General features: G+C 36.2%; 1 protein-coding gene across 3 annotated transcripts; it reads left to right on the top strand.

Moving 5' to 3' along the window:
* Nucleotides 1-818: 818 nt before the first annotated feature.
* LOC137962411 (GDSL esterase/lipase At1g28590-like) lies at nt 819-21,398 on the top strand. 3 transcript variants are annotated; one of them, XM_068809261.1, is made up of 6 exons: nt 819-1,122; nt 1,301-1,519; nt 18,949-19,097; nt 19,454-19,730; nt 19,807-20,015; nt 21,103-21,398. In XM_068809261.1, exons 1-6 carry the CDS (start codon nt 873-875, stop codon nt 21,115-21,117), a joined length of 1,119 nt encoding a protein of 372 aa, XP_068665362.1. In that variant the 5' UTR covers nt 819-872; the 3' UTR covers nt 21,118-21,398. The 3 variants fall into 3 exon arrangements, with proteins under 3 accessions (XP_068665362.1, XP_068665363.1, XP_068665361.1); XM_068809262.1 differs by lacking the exon at nt 21,103-21,398 and having other exon boundaries at nt 18,988-19,097; nt 19,807-20,222; XM_068809260.1 differs by lacking the exon at nt 21,103-21,398 and having other exon boundaries at nt 19,807-20,222.
* Nucleotides 21,399-21,881: the final 483 nt, after the last annotated feature.

The raw sequence follows: 21,881 nt of genomic DNA, 5'->3' as shown, positions 1-21,881 counted from the left end.
CTGGAGAGGGACGGTGGAGACTAGAGAGGGGTGTGGGAACGAGACGGTGTGTGCCAGAAAGAGCCCCGCGCGTGAGTCATGTACATGATTCTCACAATTGGGTGGAAAACACTTTCTGCCGTTTACTCTTGGGACATGAACTCCTGAGTCATGGATGATCATGTACATGACATGAAATTTGGTGCTCCCTAACGACATCAGGACATGAACTGAGTAATGCGGATGAAGATCATGTCCTGAGTCATGTTAACTACCCCCCCCCCCCCCATTGTGGTTTATAGGAGTATGATAAACTTTAGTTCGACATTGTCTTAATTGGTAACTAGGACATATCTACTAATTAAATAGAACCATAATAATGTATACATAAAGGTAACGACGTTTATTTTTCCACTCTAGTTAAATATTGTATCATTGACTATGAAATAATAGGATATCCACCCGTATAACAAAGTATTTACATCGATTCACATTGTACTCACTATGAACTCGGAATAATAAAATTTTTTCTTTGGCAGTAACACTATGTACAAATACACAATATTGCAACATTAAGTAATAAATAATTATGCTACTTTGTAGTGGCATGCTATATTATGTAGTGTTAAAATATTATGTTATTAATTGTATTAAAAAATATTAAAAATGGAATAATAATATTAAATTTAAACCAAGGTCTAAAAAATCATCATTATACAATTTTTGGTCCAAGAATTATTATTTAAGTATTATTGAGTCATTAATCGATAAATATTCCTATACTTTATTCAGTGGCGACTTGCATGCTTTAACTTATGCGGAAACGTGGTGTGCCTTTTTGTACTCTCATTTCTTGTTTTCTCTTCGCCTCTTCTTCCGTAACTTTATCTGCAATGGCATGCCTCTCCCATCTTCTTCTAAAACTCTGGGTACTTTTGCTTTTCCTGCCGATAAGATCCAGTGCTGAATCCTTAACAAAATGTTTCGCGTCTATCATCAGTTTCGGCGACTCTCTGGCTGACACTGGCAACTATATTTACATCAATCCTGACTTCAGATCCAACTTGTTCCCTTACGGAGAAACGTACTTCCATCATCCAAACGGCCGCAGCTCCGACGGCCGCTTGGTCATCGACTTTATCGGTACCGATTGGATCTGATTTTTTTTTTCTTTTTGAAGTTTTCTCATTCACTTGTGAAGTATTGGTGATTTTTGTATTTAGTACAAAATGATGGAAATAAACATGATTCTCAGTTAGTTTAAAGATAAGTCGAGGATGATTCATGATTCGTCATTCTTAATCTTGGTTGAGATCAACAGCCCAAGCTTTTGGACTTCCGCTGGTGCCTCCGTATCTGCCAAATTCGAGCAATGGTGATTTCAAGAGGGGAGTGAATTTTGCAGTGTCGGGCGCGACGGCCCTCGGGAGTGACTTCTTCGAAGAGAGAGGGATTTCTCGTGGCGTCACAAACAACTCTTTGGGAGATCAGCTTCACTGGTTCACGCAACTGTTGCCTTCTCTCTGTCCTGCTTCCTCTGGTAATTCTAAAACCAATTTCCTCATAATAGTAAATATCTGATGCATTTATCCTTCTCAAGGTGAGTTTGATTCGTCTCAGTCTTGGTTATTTTACTTTTCTTAGGCAATTCAAAAATTAATCTCACATCTTGTCCTAATTTAAATGTGGTATGCCATGAACGTCGGCAAATAAATTTTATAAAACTCAACTCATCAAGGATCTGGTGAGGTGATTAGGTTTGATTCAACCGTGCTTTGAATGAAATACGGTGATGAGAAAAAATTGATGTTTAACAACCTGACAACCCATGGATCAATAATGGCTTGAAAGAGATGGTTTTTTGTCTGGTGGTTGATCCTTTTTCTCAACAAATTTATATTTGCACTTAGCATTAGTTTATGTAAGTTCCAACATATTAAATTGTGGGTCGAGTTTGAAAGTGATAACATACAAAAGTCGTTCAGTTTTCGATTAATTTAAGGTTTATTGTATTATCAATAGTGGCTTTGTAGCTTACAACGTGGTGGACAAATAAGGCTGCATTTTAACTGAATTTATTAGGATCCTTTAGTTTGTTGAAGACTTTGCAACCTTAGTAGGTCATATTTGGTGATCTTCCTTGAAGGCTCTTCAATTTCTTTACGTCTCGTAATGGAAGGAGGGAGTGTGCATTAATACAAATTAAATATAGGATGGTAGGCCTTTTCATTTAGGCCGTTGGAGTAGCTTAGTACTTTGCAAGACCCCCCATCCATCTCCTCGGAAGGGATAGGAAAAATGGGTCATCTCTTATTTTATTTTTAATAATAAATAATAATATTATTTTTAATATCTTAAAATTTTTGCCTCGTGTTATTTGATTATGTTATGATTGTGTTGAATTTATGAAAAAATGAAATATTTCATTGATTCTGTTATGATTGTAATGGACAATTGAAGCACAGGTCGAAAGACTTCCTTGGGCATCTTTTTCTCTTTTTTTCTCCTTCTTTTCTTTTTCTCTTCACTTTTTGTGCTCAAAAGTTTCAACCTCTTGCTCCTAAGGCTCCCCTAAATGCTCTTATACTTTAAAATCAAAATAAATATTAAATTTGGTCTTTCAAAAAGACAACCCCAAAAGAGCTAAGCATTTCTGGCCTTTTACTTTAAAATATTTATTTGCTTAGCATCTTTCATGCTAGAATCGTTGTTATAATACTTTAAAATCATACCATTCATTCTGACATTTGGATTTAAGGCACCACTTCCTTGTGTTACAAATTTGGGATTGAACTATCAAAATTCATATATTTGAGTGCAAAAATTAGAATCAACTGATTACTATTAGAAGATATAGGAAAACTTGGGTATTATTGATGTTATTATTTTATGATATTTATCCCTTATCACGTTTTTTAGGGTGAAGGGTATGCTTATAATTTTTTAATATTTGATATCTATAAGTACAACTTAAGGGGGAGGGTTAGGATACAAGTCCATAACAATATTCTTCCTCCTCTTTTCTTCCAACATGCTCTATCTCTCTCTCTCTCCTTGGACGTCTCTCTTGCTCCTTTTCTCTCTTCCTTCTTCTTCTTTCTTCTTCTTCTTCTTCTTTCTCTTTGTTGGAAGATAAGGCCCAAGCCCACACGACCAAGGAAGACTCACATATTGAAGTGTATTAGAAGATGGGCCCAAGCCCATAAGACCAAGGAAGACCTATGGATATGAGAGATATAGAAGACGAGCTCATGGCCAATATATAAAGGAGAAGGCCCATAGACCCACATACATTGATGACAGGATGGTAAATAAAGAGTCTCTCATAGAGATGACATTGATGTAATTAAGCTAAAGTTTCAAGGTTAAAACCCTAAACCCTAAGTTCATAGAGATGACATTGATGTAATTGACCTTTCTTCCTCAAGTTTTCTCCCATTGGGGTTTTTTCCCTTTTTCTCCATGAGCTAAATTCATGGAGTCCTGAAAATCAACACTCTCTTTTATTGCCAAAAACCTTAAGGCTAAGGAATCCTGAAAATTAACATGGTATCAAAATAGTGATTGATTTTTGAGATTCAAATTATTGTGTTCAACTTACGGTAAGACTGCATGGAACGATTTGAAGAGTGGTGTTGCATTCTCTCATAATGCATAAGTTGTTCTTTTCTCTACCATGCCTTATGTTGAAATTACGTTGCTTGAGAATTCTGCTTTTGAATATGCTTGAGTTGTAGCATGTTGCATGTCATAGGTGATACATTCTTAAGACTTGATATATTATAAGAGTTTCCATATTGCGTTGTTGGTTGCTTGAGATTTGATATTATCGTTGGTTGTTGGTTTGAGCTCTATTTCGTTACAGTAGCAAGAGTGATTATCTTTTTGCTACTCTTGGTTCAGTACGACAGCGACCTTGCATCTTGAATTCTTGAATTCTTGAGTTATTGAGCTCATAAGTTCCAAAATTTTGAGCCCATTCTTGATTTTTTTGCAATTAATTGTTGTCCGAGCGGCAATTGGTATTATGTTGCTGATATAGTGCTGATCAAGAAGGCTTCACTCAGATGACAGGCCCAAGGAGTTTTCTGAGCCCTTTGTTAATCATCATAATTGCTATTGATCCTTCTTTTTATGGTGGTTGTTTAAGTTCTGAAATCTCGTCGTGTGTCATCCAATGATGTCATCCTATTGATGAGACCTATAACAACAAGAAAGATGAGTCCTTGTTGCATTATAAATCTCGTGATATATCTTAGAAGGTAAGATCGGGTGTTGCCTTCTAAATTTGATAACTACCGAGTTTCACAAACCCAGTCTCCTCTACTACTACCGAGTTGCTGCAGATGGAACAACACTCTCCTCTGCTTGGCGTTCCTTGTTTTCAGCAATACTCTGCTCTAGGACCCAACAACATGAATTTCTTTTGAGATAACTTTTTTCGAGAAATGAATCATATATATTGGCAAACTTAGGAAGTTGGCCCCATCATATCAAGAAAGCTCCTGTTTCCTTAGAAGTATCTGGTTGCAGTATTTCTGATTGATAAAAATATAAGTTAGTTTTTAGGATTCCATAGATTTAGCTCATGAAAAAAAAAAGACATTGGGATAAAACAAGATGAAGAAAGAGGGTATGAACTTGTTTCCTAACCCTTCCCCTAAGTCTCAATTTATAGATGAAAAATATTATAATATTTTAATAATACCCCTGAAACTTAGCTAATTACATCAATTCCATCTTTATGAGATGATTCTTTATTTACCATCATGTCATCATTATGTGGGCTTGTGGGCCTTCTCTTTGGTCTATGGGTCTTGAGCCCATCTTTCACATCTGTTAGATGTGTGTGTCTTTCTTGTTCTTATGGGTTTGATCCCATTTTCTAACACATTTGGATATGTGGGTCTTCCTTGGTCGTGTGGGCTTGGGTCATCTTTCAACAATCCCCCTCAAGCTGGGGATGAGAGAACATCATGTACGCCTATCTTGTTGTAAATAATGTATAGGATCTTCCTGTATAAAATGACAGTCCACTGCATCTTCCAACACTCCCCCTCAAACTTGTAGTCTCTTTGTTCTTTACCAAGAGGCTTAGTTGGCATAATATAAGAGAGAATATAATCACTCCTAGCCATAAGACATCTCTCCGTACTCCAGCCAAATGGTTATAGTAAAAAACTATTTTTCAGTCAACTTCACAGGTGAAAAAGTAGCCCTACTGTGGGGCACAAAGTCTACCTACTTTCTCAAGGTAGTTGAAAAAGACCTCTTGGGTGAATAATAGATTTGATTCACACTGAATGTTGGACACACTCCTATCATTTGTAGGTAGTGGGTCTATAGGCAATGCTCAGAAGTGTAGTAATAAACTCTTCCATCACAATGTCCCTCCACAGGGCACCGACTCTCAAATGGTAAGAGTAAAAATGTCAAATAAGAGTAAAAGATAATCATCGAAAAATAATATTCTGGGGCTACCTTGTGCTTTCTTCTTCATCAGAATAACCAATGCTGTCAACAATCAGAAAATGAGAAGTCCTTCTTTAATAATAATGTCGCAAGATATAATAGTAATAGCTTAAATGGGCCTGAACCTAAATAACGCATACCAAATAATGAAAATCCTTAAAAAATGACACATGAAATGTTCCCTAGAGAGTCCATCATAATAAGGAAGTTGCACAAAATTGTATGCTGGAACAACGTAATAAATTGCCAGTACTTCAAGATAATAATTCAATCGGAGACAAAGACCGAGTTGAGTCGAGTAAGGTATCAGACCAATATAGCCGATTCACGGGAGAAATCGGTAGAGAACTCGGGACTTGGACCTATAGAACTGAGGCAGTAAGCAAGTGGGCCAAGTTGACTCAACCCATTGGGTTAACCCGAGCGGAACAGAGTTAGTCTGGTCGCCCGCATGGCGGGTTAACCCTGGCGGAATAGAACATACTAGGTTCGGGTTGCTCGGCTGATTAAAACTGTTGGCTTGCTGGATTAAAATTAACCACCTAAGTTGGCATTTTAATTCAGAAAGTCATCGTCTTCCTCGTACCTTTCGCTTTTGAACAGAGTGAGAGATCTCAGATGGCAATCACGACAGGAGATCTCAGAGAAGTATCGGGCGGGAGATCAATCAACAAGGGAACTTTCCGAAATCAATAGTCATTGTCATCCCGAAGCGGCAACCAATCTGGTGACGATTGGATTAATCCAACTCGAGCAAAAAAACTTCCATAAATAAGGAAGATGGAATAATGCTCCCCTGTTAATGTCCGAAGGCTCAACGATGACATCTATGATGGAAATGGCAACAGAAGTGAATGACGCCGAGATTGAGTTTGAGCAACGGTATCAATGGCAGCGAGTAGGTCTCTGGCAAACAAAAAAAAATGTTGGTTGCAGATTATTTCGTCGAAGTTCGACTCCCGCAACAAAAATCCATTGGCTGACGGTGGGGTCTCTTAGGCCGGCCATGGCGGTCAATCGCGCCTCGTCGCCCCCGATATCGACCCTACAAACTGCTTCGCCAATTCATCAATGACCAGAGGAAGAACTAGGCGGGTGTCGGGCCCACTGTCGCAATAGTCGCCGAGGAAGATAATTACAAATGTTTCTTCAGCTTCTCACAAGTAGCACGAAGTCTAGTGCAAGCCCTCAATCCTATACTCCTTAAATTTTGTAGCGAAGTGTCAGAACAAAACTTCATAAAGTCTCTTCCTTCGAGAGAACAAACAAATGCATGTGCTAAGATCTTCTACCAATAAGGCATTTGATTTGAGAAATAGAGTTCTTCGGATCATCTGAGGCAGCTTTGCTGGCTAAGCTTGGCGCTAAGCAATCTACTAGTGCAGGTGTACTAGCCGAAGAGAGAAAAAAAATAACAACAATATGACGAAAAACTAAGCAAAATATGAGTAAAGGAAAAAATAATGTGTTTTTTTGAATCCTAAAAAACCATAAGTGTGAGTCCTAAAAGTCTATGCTCTGATACTATGTTGATTTTCAGGACTTTATGGATTTAACTCATAAAGAAAAAGAAAGACGACATTTTAAGAGAAAATAGGAGGAAGAAAGAGGTTATGAACTTGTGCCTAACCCTTCCATTCAGGCTCAATTTATAGATGAATAAAATTACAATATGACAATAATAACCCTAAAACGTAAACTAATTACATCAATATCATTTTTATGAGATGACTCATTATTTATCATCATGCCATCACTGTTTGGGCATATTGGCCTTTTCCTTAGTCTATGTGCCTTCTTATTAGTGTGTGGGCCTTGAGCCCATCTTCCAACAATATATATATCTATATATATATATATATATATATATATATATATATATATATATATATATATATATATATATATGGAAGCTTCTATTGCTAGAAGCACATGAGTTCAAGAAGTCACCTTAATCCTTGAGCTGCATAACTTGTTGAAATATACTTGAATTTGGCAGCCTATTACTTGGATCAAGCGTATTACTTAGTACACAACTTCCTGATTCATAGTTGGACTTGATGCATATTATTTTTATGTGTTCGTATTATACTTAAGGATTTTCATTATTTATTTTTTATCCACTACTATATAACAACATATATGCTATTTTCTATTTGGGCATTGAGTCATTACATTAGTTGTTATTATGTCTTTTTGATTGAGACATTAGTGTTGAAAAAAGAAATTCTGGGTTGATTACCCTAGATTTTATTATTTACTAACTATTATCAGTTTGATATAAACCTCTTTTTATGTTTGTTCAAGAATTTAGCTCTATGATGGCTCCTAACCTAAGAACACCCAAGGCACGAAGACCATCTCTACAAAAGAATTTGAATTATTTCAAAAGATAAAAAAATATGATGGTGCCTATCCCCAAGAAGATCATTTTTGAAGAGAAATTAGAATTACTTCTGAAAATAAAACATATGATTACTCATACCACAGATCAAGCCTCCCCAAACAAGGTTTCGCCTTTTGCTGCTAGTACTCTAACAGGTATAACTTTGGCTACTTTTATATCTTGGATTAATGAATTTTGGGCCTTTGAGCACTTTACAGGTAAATGGTAACCTCTTGAGTTCTATATCTCATTATTTGACTGATAAATTTGTTTCTATAGCAAATGGATCCCAAACCAAGGTGCGTGGGTGTGAGGTCCACATTTGCTACATCTACCCTTCATTTGAAAGTTGTCCTTTTTTTTCATAAGTTTCCCTTGAATCATCACTCATAGCCACATCCAGTGCACAATAAATTAGGCCATCCATCCCAACAGTCTTTCAAACAGATGGTTCCTTTATTACATTCAATTTCCAATATGAAGTGTGAAGATTACCAATTAAGTAAACACTAGTGGAGTATTTATCCGCCTCGAGGCGAAACTAAAAGTGTTGCTCCTTTCTCTTTAGTTCATGCTGATGAATGGGGACCCATGAACATTTATAATGTTTTCCATTCAAAGTAATTCATTACCTTTATTAATGATTTTCTCGAATTACGTGGTTTTTCTTACTTAAAGATAGATCAGAGGTATTACCTATCTTTGTTGACTTCCAGAACTCCCTAGATTATGCCATAGAGAAAAGGAGAGAAGACATGTTGGGGAGAAAACAAGAGGACAAATGAGGTTATGGACTTGTGTCCTAACCCTCCCCCTGAAGATCTATTTATATATGGATAAAACTATAATATTATAATTAAGCCTTTGAAACTTAAAATAATTACATCGATGCCATTTTTATGAGATGACTCTTTATTTACCATCATGCCACCACTCTTGGACTTGTGGGCCTTCCTTGGTCTGTGGGCTTGAGCCCATCTTCCAACATTCCCCCTCAAGCATGGGGTGAGAGAACATCATAAGCGTCTAGTTTACTACAAATGGTGGATAAGATGTTCCTGCATAAAATAACAATCTATCATATTTTCTAACACTTTCCTTCAAGTTGGTGATCTTTTTGTTCTTGACCAAGAAACCCAACTGGCATAATAAAAGAGCGAGAGAAGAAAAATCACTCCTAGCGGTATGAAAAAACTCCATACTCCATTCACATGGTCATAGTCTGAAATACTCTCTATTCAATTTCAGATGTGAAAAAGTAGCCCAACAGTGGGGTACGTAGTCTACTCAATTTCTAATGGTAGCTCAAAAAATACCTCTTAGGTGAATAATAGACTTGACTCACGTTAGATGTTTGGCACACTCCTATCTTTTATAGGTAGTGGGTCTATAGGCATTGCTCAGAAGTGATTTTAACAAATGATAAGAGGGTAACGGGGAATCACTGGAGGATAATATATTGGGGCCTTCATGTGCTTTCTTCTTCATCAGAATAACTAATACTGATAACAGTCAACAACTGAGGAGTCCTTCTTCAATAATAATGTCTCAGTCGGAGAGTCACAATAGTAGCAAAGAAATGGGCATGGGCCCAAATAACATGTAACAAATAAAAAAAACCTTTAATATGGACACATGAAATAATTTGCAGAGGCTCCATCCTTGAATAAGGAATTGAGTAATAAGTTGCCAAAAATCCAAGATAATAATCAAGCCCAAGGACCGAGTCAGGCTGAGTCAGGTAGCAAACCAACCTAGTCGAATTGAGGGAGAAATCGTTATAGAACTCGGGATCGGGACTAGTATACCAGAGGTAGAGAGCAAGTCGATCAAGTCAGGCTGACTAGAGTCCGAGTTCACCCGGGCCAAGTTGGTTTGGTCCGAGTTAATTCGACAGAACAACGAACAGTATCATGTCGCTAAGCTCAACAAATTAAATACCAATCTCAGGAGATTAAATAAATCAAGATTAATCACGACATTTTCACCTGTTGTGATCCCTCTACACTTCTCTTGTGCGCGAGAGCAACGGATTCGTAGCCGATTGTTCTGATCCCGTTCTAGAAGTCTCTTCTTCGAATACTAGATACCAATAACTTTCAAGAAAACATTTTGTGCTTGTCTCTCAACAGAATGTGGATAGACAATTGGATATTTTTGAGTAAACAGAGGATACCAAAGAGTAAACCGAGTAAAGGAAGGGCCAACGAGGATCGAGTAATGTTCTAGAAAAAAGGTCGAGTTGCAGAGATTGGCACGATGATAGCAAGACCACCAGAGAGATAGTAGAGCGGGAGATGACTAGAGAACCAAGTTAGAATTCACACCACGCGGTAATTGCTTGAGTACTTTTCAGAAATGAATTAGCACTAACGAAGGAGATGACCATAGTAACTCCAAAAATAAATCATTCCAGCACCTTAGATTTATGACTTTCAAGATGAGGCAATCAGATAGCTGGGAAGAAAGTCAGTGATATATAGCAGCAATAAGATCTTTTGAAAACAGAACTGGTTAATTGGCTCGGAAGAGCAGTGTTGGTTGAGGCGAACGTCCAATTATGACAATAAGAAGAAAGAAACCAGTGATTGTCGAGATGTCGTTCTCCGGAAACAATAACAGTAGATACGATTCTATCTTTGGAAGCTTAGAGATAAATAGAGGAATGCAAGATACGGAACCAAGAGTCTTGTTTCTTATCTTAGTATCAAACGTCAACTATCTCAATCAGCATAACTTTCCAGAATAATAATGGAGATGGGGATAATACCAATCGGAGTTAGATGTTGATTCTAGAAATAAGATCTCAATCTTGGTTGAGTTCCTTCCATCAGTGTGCTGGATGACCACAATGACAATGAAGCTGGATGGAAACGATTATAGAAAAAAAAATCATGTCCAAGATGAGCTACATTGTTCTGATCTTTCAGTAGATGCCAAAGTTATACTATCCAACCTCGAAAGATAGAAGCCACACCAGAGTTAAGTAATTTAGCAGCAAACAGTAATCTACACTGTGAACAACAATGAAAATAACCAACACCTCTCCCTTCTGTTTCACATATGATACCAACGAACAAATCGTTGGATAATACCAGTCGCCTGCTGGTTGGATAATTTCTAAAGCCTGTCTCAATGTGTACCAACGCCAAAAGGTAGCAGATTCATCAACCTTTCACATTGGGTTCTCCAGAGACATCACCATGAGTTTTTGAAAAACTCCTTGCAGAGAAGATAAAATCCTTCTTTTGTTGCTTCTGAATTCATATTCCTTGTCAAGTTTTGTTTTCAAGAAACAATGAAGAGTTGTTGCTTCTCTCTTGGTTTTAAGAACATGATACGACAGAAAAAAGTGGAGAAGCAAATGCCAGAGAGAAATTGAGCAGTCTTATAATTACCAAAGTGATGGCAATTACCAGCAACAGAGAGATATAATCTACCAGAGAAGATGAAGTGGCCGTATGAGCAAAGAAAAAATTGGGTTTCTGGAATCCTGAAAACTATACTTATGAATCTTGAAAATCAATGTTCTAATTCCATGTTGATTTTTAGGACTGCATGGGCCATGGAGAAAATGAGAGAAGGCATGTTGGGGAGAAAACATGAGGAAGAATGAGGTTATGGACTTGTGTCCTAACCCTCTCCCTGAAGCTCTACTTATAGATGAATAAAATTATAATATTATAATAATACCCCTAAAACTTAAACTAATTACATTAGTGTCATCTTTATGAGATTACTCTTTATTTATCATCATGCCACCACTCCTGGACATTTAGGCCTTCCTTGGTCTGTGGACTTGAGCCCATCTTCCAATAATCTTTAAGTTTTTTTGTGTCATGGTGTCTACTCAGTTCAATACTACCTTGAAAATCCTTCGCTTAGATAATGCCAAGGAATATATGTTAGGAGACTTTCAATCTTTTGTAGAGATAAAAACATCCTTCACCAAACTTCCTGTGTCAACACACCACAAAAAAATGGTGGCTAAAAGAAAGAATAACTTAAGGTTGCTCGAACTCTTCTACACCATATACATGTGTCTCACTTTTATTGGCCACATGTCATCCTTATGACCACTTTTCTCATTAAGTGGATAATCGATCAATCAGAATTCCCTTTGGTTGTCAACACAAGTATGAACAATCAATCATGTTTGACGTCCCTAATTGGCAAGATTCTATCTGATTGATTAATCAGGTGGGATGATCGATCATTCCATGTAAGTTTTTTTTTTGCCTGGACATAATCAATTGATCAATCCAAATGGGATAATCGATAATACTTTATAGCATGAAATGGCCATGTTTTGGATGATCAATTAATCAACTAAATTTAATAGATCATGCTTTATAATCTTGGCATGCACATTTCTGCATGATCGATCATTGGTAGAGGCTGATTGATCATTCCAGTACTAGTTCAACTAAGTTGACTTTCAAAGCATGAGAATGTTTTTATCTAAGTGCTCTAACATGTTTATGATGCTTCTCAAAATGTCTACATGCAATTTATGACCTAAATCTTCATATTCACAATTGTACTTAAAGAATGGAGTTTAGGAGTACTCTCTTACATTGTAACTGAGTTTAGGCATATGGCTTCTACATTGAACTATAGTCTTCTTGTTGTCTTATTCCTTTTGGGTTCTTCTTCAAGAGACGACCTTCAATGATGCTTGAGGTTTTGAGTAGACTTGATCATTTTGAAGTTTTGGACCTTGAGATACATTGACTCTTGAAGGTGAAGTATCTGCGATACTTGGTTTTGCAAATTGTTAAATCAATTAAGATTTGTTATCATAAAAAAGCAATATAAGAGTCAACCTATGGTCGACACCCTAGATTTAAAAAAAAATCATTTAAAAATCTTGTCAAATTAGAACTTATTGAGTTAATATTACATAAAATAGGTATTTGGGGTTGGTGTATCTATTCACATATAAATAAATTGTAAAATTTTCCAAATCAAGTTGTTTTAAAGGGCTGAAAAAGTAAGTATCCTTTAAGTTGGGTCAAGCCTTGTATTGGCAAGACTATCCTAATCGCAAATTGATTGAGAGAAGTCTTTGGACTAAGGAGTAAATGCTCGTAATCTTTGTTTTGTTGCTACTAACTATAAGACCCTTTGTGGACTAGTATTGCTAAAAATTTGTGTGGTCTAAACCTATGCCTTTGTGGCTAGGTAGGAGTGCCTAGTAAACTACTGAAAAATCTTTTTGTGGGTATTGGTTGGATATCATAGTTTGTTGTTTTAAATCTAGATTAGGGTGTATATTAGAATTGGTTGTTGTAGTGAATTGAGTGGTGTAAATGCTTATGTGTGTAATGTTGTATTTAGACTTCAAAGTAATTTACTATAAGTGCTATTTGGTAACCCAAACATAGTGAATTAACTTTTAGATGAAAACATATTAGAAATAGGGGTTTAAATGGTATACGGACTAAACGTAATAGGCTATTATGCATATTGTTTTGATTACCATTCAAGTATTTTGTATCCATTTTATCCAATTATTTTTAAGACACTCCAATTTCTTTCTTGGTTAACAAACAGGTAAATGGGTAAATAAACAAAAAATAGTAAAAATTAATAAAAACAGAAATTTATTTATAGAAATATATAAAATTCTTAAAAATTAGAAAATATATAAAAATATATATTTATAATATTTGAAGGTAGTAAAAAGTCATATAACAACATACATAACAAGTCCCCCCACATGAGAAAATTGTAATAATACCTTTCCTTGATCGCTAAATGGGTAAAGAAATAAGGAATAGGTATTATCCATTTTATTCTATTTAATAAATGATAAAATTATAAAACTAGTAAAATTACCTCATTACACATATTGATAAGATTTTTTGTTTCGTTCCCATTTTTTTAATAAATGACGAATGAAAAATCAGGTAATTAGATTAAATAGAAACTCATACTTGGAAGTGGAATATCAATCCAAGATAGAATTGTGAACTACTATAAATCCTTGTATATTTATTGTCTAATTGATTATATGTGCTTGAAATTTGAATTTAAAATCAACATTGCACATAAAATTAATTAAATTTTGTGAACACAAATAGGATTAAGCAAAAAAGAGTAAAAATATGGCAAAAAAAATTAATAAACCTATTAATCCTCCTCTAGGTTTGTTCCTAGCAGGACCTAATATCTACTCCACCTTCGAGGCTGACCTTGTGTTGACTCAAGGTCATCATCTGTGCTACAGAAGTTTCATAGAAAATCTTTGAAATAGGCTTATGTATAACTCAATGTCACCTTCAACATCCATGTTGTAAATAGAGTTGTCAATATCCATCCTTTTTGCTTATGATGACAAACTTTCTTCTAGAAAAATGCTTCTTGATACCAGATGTTAGAGTCAAATTGCCAACCAGTGTGAGAGAGGAAGTCAAGAGAGGATAAGAATTTTTTGAAAGTAAACATGCTAACAAAAACTGCATGTCCTTTGCTCTATTTTTTAATGAACTCATGAATACAACGTATAGTCCACCCGATTTATAGAGTATCTAAGGGGCCCTCTTCAACTATCTGATGATTCTCTCTAGTGCCTACCTGTGAGAGATATGAGTTTTGTGCATATATTAGTTGACAACACTAACCACAATTGAGATATATGGTCTAGTCACTATAAGACATTGACCAATCTTCAGTACTTGCCCACATTAACATCCTCACCAGAGCCATCACATAATTTCTCATTTGTATCCATCGAGGTGTCGGTAGGGCGACATCCCATCATTCATGTGTCTTTGAGAAAGTCAAGTACTTATTTTCTTTGTGATAGGATAATGCAATGCCTGGATTGAAGGACTTTAACATCCATGAAGTACTTGAGGAGTCCCAAGTCTTTTGTCTTGAATTTACTCCATATCTTTTGTTTAATTTGATTTATGCTCTCGGTATCACTTCCTGTCAGAATAATGTCATCCACATATACAACTAGTAGCACCCCACCCTTGTTAGTGTGCTTGACAAATACCGAATGGTCCACAGAACACTTGGTGAATCCAAATCGAAGCATGGTTTGACTAAACTTGTCAAACCAAGCTTGTGGAGACTGCATCAACCCATATAAAGACTTATGTAAATGACATACATACTCCCCCTCATCAACATAGCCATATGGTTGTTTAATTTAAATCTCCTCCTAAATATCCCCATTAAGAAAAAATATTTTTTATATCAAGCTAAAATGTCAACCAATTAGAGTTAGCAGCAAGAGATAATAAGAGGTGTATTGCATTGAGCTTGGTAACCGAGGGAGAAGGTTTCCTCATATTTTGACACCATAGCACTAAGTGTAGCCTTTTTCTACGAGGTGAGCTTTAAGGTGGGCCACGAAACCATCCGGATTGTGCTTAACAGTGAAGACTTACATACAACCCCACTAGTTGTTTCTTGGATGGGAGGGGAACAAGTGTCCAAGTCTGATTCTCATGTAGAGCTGTCATTTTGTCATCTATCGTCGGTTTCCATCCTAGATGGTGAAGGGCCTCCTGATAAGACTGGGGAACCAAGGGAGATGATATGGAGGCAAGAAAGTGATGACAATATGGTGATAAACAGTGAGTCGATAAAAAAATGGAGATGGGGTGAAAGGTAGACAGTCGCGTGCAAGACCTCAGCTCCTTCTGAAGAGCAATTGGTCGAGTATCAATGGGGGGACCAAAAATATGAGGAGAAGAAGGAGAGTTTACCTCTAAAAAACTGGAGACTCCACAGGTGAGGTGTCAGCTAATGCTTCAGGGGGCTAAATAGATAAGTCATCATGCTCATGAATTGGTTTGTCTTCAATAGGAAAACTTGGCTTAGGAATGTCATTCACAAGAGAGAAACCAGGTGGGGGCACCATTGGATGAATTAAAAGGTTATTCTACCAAAAAAGGTCACATATTTGGATTCAAACATTTTCTTGAGTGAAGGATTATAATAGTATCATTTCTGAGTATGAGAGTACTAAAAAAAATACATTTAATGGCTCTAGGATCTAAGTTAGTCATATGTGAAAATGTGACATGGACAAAGCAAGTACACCCAAATATTCCTAGCCACTCCATTTTTTTTGTGGTGTGTAGACACATGAGGTTTGATGTATGATTCCAATATCTTGGAAAAAGGATTGGAATTCTCTTGACATATATTCTTTTACATTATCCGATTGAAGAACCCCTATGGTAATATTGAATTACGTAGAGACCATAACACAAAATGATTTGAATGTAGGTAATACCTCTGATCTATCTTTATGTAAAAACTACCATGTAACCTGAGAGAAATCATCAACAAATGTAATAAAATACTTTTAATGAGAAACATTGGAGATTTTCCAAGGGTCCCCACACATAAGTATGAACTAAAGTAAAAGGAGCAAGACCTTTAGTTTCCCATCAAGGGGAGTAAGCACTCCGTTGGTGTTTACTTAGATGACAACTTTCACAGTTCAAATGAGAAATGGACTATAATGTGGGAATCATATGTTTAATGTGTTAAGTTGTGGAGCCTAATCAATGCCCTATGTTGAGTCAGTACGCGGGTGGGGGTTGGAGGGGGCCGGAGCCCCCACTTGGTCCACGATATATTAATTATTGTTTCATTAAGGGCAGTTTGGAAATTTTACTCTTGTATCGTGGTTGCCGTAATTTTCTCTTTATAATTGAAGGGTGCTTCCATTAGGGTTTTATCATCACTGAGAAGGAGTTGGAGTTGCAGCCCGAGATAGGTTAGAGAAAACACCTGCTGACTGCCTGAGTTAATAAAGGCCCCCTTGTCTATGACCTCCACCAATCACCTGTTTTGTCTGTAGGTCGTAAAAGACACAAGAGGTAGGAGAAAAGGTAATGGAATAGTTAAATATTTTTGTTAATTGATCGACTGATAGAAGATTTAAAGGAAACCGAGGGAAAAAAAACACATCTTGTAAATGCAATGTAGGTGTAGCATATGTAGATCCCATCCCGTGTACCTTGGTGTGTGATTCGTCTGTTATGGAAACAAATTTATCTGTCAAACAAGGCGAGATAGAACTTAGCAGATTACCATTATCTATCAAGTGCTCAAAGGCCCCAAAGTTAATAATCAAGGATGGAGAAGATGAAGGAGCTGAGATCATATTAGAGATAGTTGTAGTTGCAATAGTGGGAAAGGTTTTTTTCAAGGTAGATATCATCATACTCATCATCTATAGAAGTCAAAGTCTTCTTGCCTTTGGATGTGTCAGGTCTGTTCTTTAGCTTGTCTCCTCTATTGGTAGAAGCTTGGTTGGTTGTAACCCAGTCTATTTTCCGATAGATTTTCCAACTAGTGTCTAATATCTGACCTGTTTTCCCACTTTGAGAACAAGTTTGATTTTCAGATCGAGAACAACCTTGCCCATTCCTACCACCTCTAGTTTTTCTTTCTCGACCCCGATTACTAGAATTTTTACCTCTATTAATTGAGTACATGGCTGAGGAGACATCAACTTGGGAGGTGGTGGATGGATCCAAGATACGTACAAGTGTAACACTTATATCATCAAATGAGGGAAGAGTTGTTGAGCTAAGGATTTGAGTCTTGGCTACCTCATGATAAGTTTGATATTGGCAAGACATATGATTATTGCTAACACTTCCATTTGTTTCTCTTGAACTTAAATATCTGTGGAATAGGGTTGAACAAGTTTCCACTCTTGAATGAGACCTCTAAATCATGCAAGATAGTCATGTACATTATCTCCTTGCTTGGAATTATACATTTTTTGAAAAACATCGTATAATTTTTGCAAGTTGTTGGTACTAGAGTATAACTTTGCATAAGTATCCCACACTTGTTTAGCAGTCCCAAGATGCAGTTCATTAGTTGCAACACTCTTCCATGATGTTAATCAACCAACTAAGGACTTCCTTAAGCCACTTGGTGTTTACATTATCTTCCTCACCTAGGGGAGGAGATGGTTTATTCAAGTGACTCAACCAGTCACGAGTGATGAGAAATCGTTTAACGGATTGTGACCAACTCAAGTAATTAGATAACCCCTTAAGCAGAATTGTGGTAATTTTGAGTAAGTCACTTTTTCCAACCATATTAAAGCCAATATCTTAAGCCATGAAATATCAATCACTAAACAAATAATCACCACTCAAAGAGTTTATGATCTGAAGTTGTATCTTCAAGAATCAATCACACTTGCTAAAATTTCAGCTCCACTTTTTCTTTGACGTGGGATAAAAATCTCTTAACCATGTCCTCTTGCTTTTAAGACCAAAGATGAAGTAAAAACCAAGACAGGATCAAACTAGATTCATGTATAAGGTGCTACAATCCATATTTAAGCCAAACAACAACAAATGAATCAAAGAGAGCACATATGAATATAAATCATATAAATATAAATAGATATAAATAGATTATAAAAAAAATATTATATAAATAGATTATTTGATACATCTTGCTAGTTTAGAGAATTTGAGTTTTCTTATAAAATTTGAAAGTTTTGTTCCAAGAGAAACTGATACTAGGAGTAAAATTATAATTTTTGGAGCAAATTATAAACTTGGTAAATTATTGACTATCCTAAAATTATGAATATTTTAAGTCTAACAGAAGGATTTTAAATGCATAATTTAAAATCGATATTATGAAAGTTTGTTTTAAAAATAATTTTTATTCAAAGCTTTATGGGAATTGAATGTAGCTTATACACTTGTTGGGTATCATATTGGGATCAAACATATTCGATGGATGAATATGCCTTGCTAATGTACTTGAAATCTAATTTTTAGTGAGAAGTGGATACAAGAAAGAAAAATAGGGTCCAATTGACTCTTGTTCAATAGGCTAGTTCGATTTGTGTCTAAACTTATTATCGTATAACAGATTAGCTTTAAGAGAAGATGGTTTAGAAGTGAAACACTTGTTTTAATTCTAATAAAATAATGAATATCAGTGAATATAATGAGATAACATCTCTGCACGAACTCCCTTTGAATGTTTGTATGTTCCATGGCTAAGTATATGGTTAATTTGCCTTGATAAAATCAATGTAGTAATCATGTTGTTCATTTTCTTCATTTCAATTTTATTCTTATCTTAGTAGTACTTTGCAGACTGCCGAAATGTCTTTAGAAGTACCCTTTTTCTATTAGGAGAGATCGGAGGGAACGATTTGAATTACCCGTTTGCTCAAGGATGGAGCATAAAGCAACTGCATAGTTTTTTGCCTCAAATAGTCTCTACAATCAAATCTGCAGCTGAGGTGACTAAGAAACCCAAAAAGGCATTACACAAGTAGAGTTTGATAGAGATAAGGATATGGGTCGATCAAGAGTTCCAATACCATATAGAATAATTGGAAGAAATGAAGTAATTTAGTGTGCTTTTTATTAATGAGGAAAAAGGTATTTGTAAAGACCGTAATGTATCTAACAACAAAGACTGTAAAGATTAGAAAGACTACAACACTTCAGCTACATGTAGTAGCTGGATACAAGATTTACAGTTTGAGTTAGAGTCGTCTTTTGATCTCAATCGACCCGTATCCTTATCTCTATCAGAATTTAGAATTTTTTTAGTGTAAGTTGCTACAGATGTACTTTATATTATTGTTTTCAGGTACTAATAGAGCATGGAGCCACCACTATCTTGGTCCCCGGCAACCTACCCATCGGCTGCTCACCGTCCTACCTCTCCCTCCCTTGGAACTCCGTCAGGAAACACTACAACACTGAAACTGGTTGTCTTGACAATTTCAATGCATTTGCTGAGAAATATAACCAGCAGCTGAAAATGGAGTTGGACCATTTGCGAGCCCTCCACAGTGGTGTTACCCTCATCTATGCGGATTACTACAATGCTGCCATGCGGGTTTTCCGATCCCCGCATGAATTTGGTTAGTCTCTCCTCTCCGCTATGAAACCCTTTGAGAATAAACCTTCACACTAAGTATTTACTGCTGTAAGTTGCAGGTTTTAATGAAGCTCTAAGAGCGTGTTGTGGTGGAGGAGGACATTACAATTACAACATTTCAGCTCTGTGCGGCGGTCCGGGGTCGCAAGAATGTAAGAATTCGTCGTCCTTTGTGAGCTGGGACGGCATTCATCTTACAGAGGCCATGTACAACTTCGTAGCCGAAGCTTTGTTGAAGGGACCATATACCGAGCCTTCCATTGCTTCCGTATGCCTGCCTTCCCATTGTCCTCTTTTATATAGGAATTAATTACGATGTCCGTTGAAGAAGTAACAATCGTATAACCTTTTTACTTGTATGAAAGAATTTACACAACAACTTTTAGGGTTTGACCAATCTGTAAAAGCCTTGCTTGTGTTAATTATTGTGCCTTCCTAGTCTTTTTGAAAAAGGATATCATATTTTCAATAAATAAATGAGCTAGTCTTATGTACTGTGTCATTTACCTTATTCTTCTAAAAAATTATCCATGAGGCGAATTGTTGGTTTAATTGGGAATAGAGTTTATAGCTCGAAAATAGCAATAAGTCTTGAGTTCATAAATCAATACGTTCCTGCAGATGTTTATATAGGTGTAGAGAAGGGTGATCCAATAGGAAAAAACATTTGCTGTGAAACACGTGAAACAACTATCTCAACAATCCGATCATGATCAACAACTATCTCATCTGTTCGATTGGACGGTTGAGATAGCCATTTCGCATGTTTCACACCAAATGATTTTTTGTATTGGATTAGTTGTGTAAGTGTAGATATAGATATAGGGCAATGATCCATTACAAAAAGTCTTTAACTTATGAAAGATACAAAAATGAAACGATGGTCGTCGAATCATCCCTTTCACTCGATTAATTGTCTGTTTCAAAAGGGGCTTAACATATGCTCCTCCACTAGGAGTTTTGAAAGTCCTTTATGTCAAAATTATTTTCTAGGTTTGACGGAGAGGAGGGAGAGTCTCCTCCACCACCTCCTCCACCTCTGAGGGAATCAGCTGCCTCTCAACTAGCTCCATTTGCCCCCGCCAACTCTCGCCTAATAGCGATACTTTGAGAAATGCATTGTATTTTTATTGGAACGAGCTTCTATTGTTGTAGGGAAAGATGTAGGAGGAGTTGTAATGGCATCAATATTGTAGTTTTGTAGGCTTTATGTGGAGCCAAAAATCACCCTTTCACTTATTCTTCTTCTTATTATCTATAAACAAAAAATTGTTTTTCTTATTGGTGTTGACATTTGGTTTCACTCTAGAAGTGTTTAATGGTGTGATTTGTGATTTCAAATTTTTTTGTTTCAGGAAAGGGAGGGGTGACCCACCATATGTTAGATGATATCCACAACCACTGGAAGAGAATTGAAGTTGTCAGAATCAAGTGACATGGATAATGTTTGCTTCCACCTCGTTGTTATTCCTAATAAATCAAATGTTTAGGTATTGTAACCTGCAAGTTTGACTCAAAGTTGAGCAGCAGCTCTGTATATCACTGTGTTCTTCTTTTTCATATTTGAATTGTCTTTTTTTTATTTTTTGACAAAGGTGTTATCTCTTTTATCTAGAATAAATGCTTCTCTAATATGTTGATAGGTTTTTGTCTTGTGTGCTTCTAATGCCAAATTGTTTTTGCTCACCATTTTTGTCTATTTTTGTATTAAGCATTACCTAAATGTTGTTATAGGTTTAGTTGATTGGTTTCACAAAGAAAAGAGACCAGAATAAGCTCAAGATGTTCTTATTTAGTTAGTATTCTTCTTTTACTTTGTTTCATTTAATTTGTGGTTGACAATAGTGTTGGAGGATAGGGCCAAGCCCACGTGACCAAGGATCAGTGCCATTGATGTAATTATATTAAAGTTCCATGGTTAAACTCCTAAACCCTAAACCCTAAGTTTAGGGGTATTATTGTAATACAGTAGTTTCATTAGGTATTATTGTAATACAGTAGTTTCATTAATTTATAAATAGAGCTTCAGGGGGAGAGTTAGGATAATCAAGTCCATAACCCTTCTTCCTCCAGTTTTCTCCCAATGAGTTTTTATCCCTATTTCTCCATGAGCTAAATCCATGGAGTCCTGAAA

Source organism: Aristolochia californica, unplaced genomic scaffold, assembly GCF_029961685.1.
Source record: "Aristolochia californica isolate CCGP_79_NKW_82.1479 unplaced genomic scaffold, dmAriCali1.0.hap1 SCAF_4, whole genome shotgun sequence".
In the NCBI taxonomy this organism is placed as follows: Eukaryota; Viridiplantae; Streptophyta; class Magnoliopsida; order Piperales; family Aristolochiaceae; genus Aristolochia; species Aristolochia californica.
This window is presented reverse-complemented; position numbering and strand designations above follow the sequence as displayed.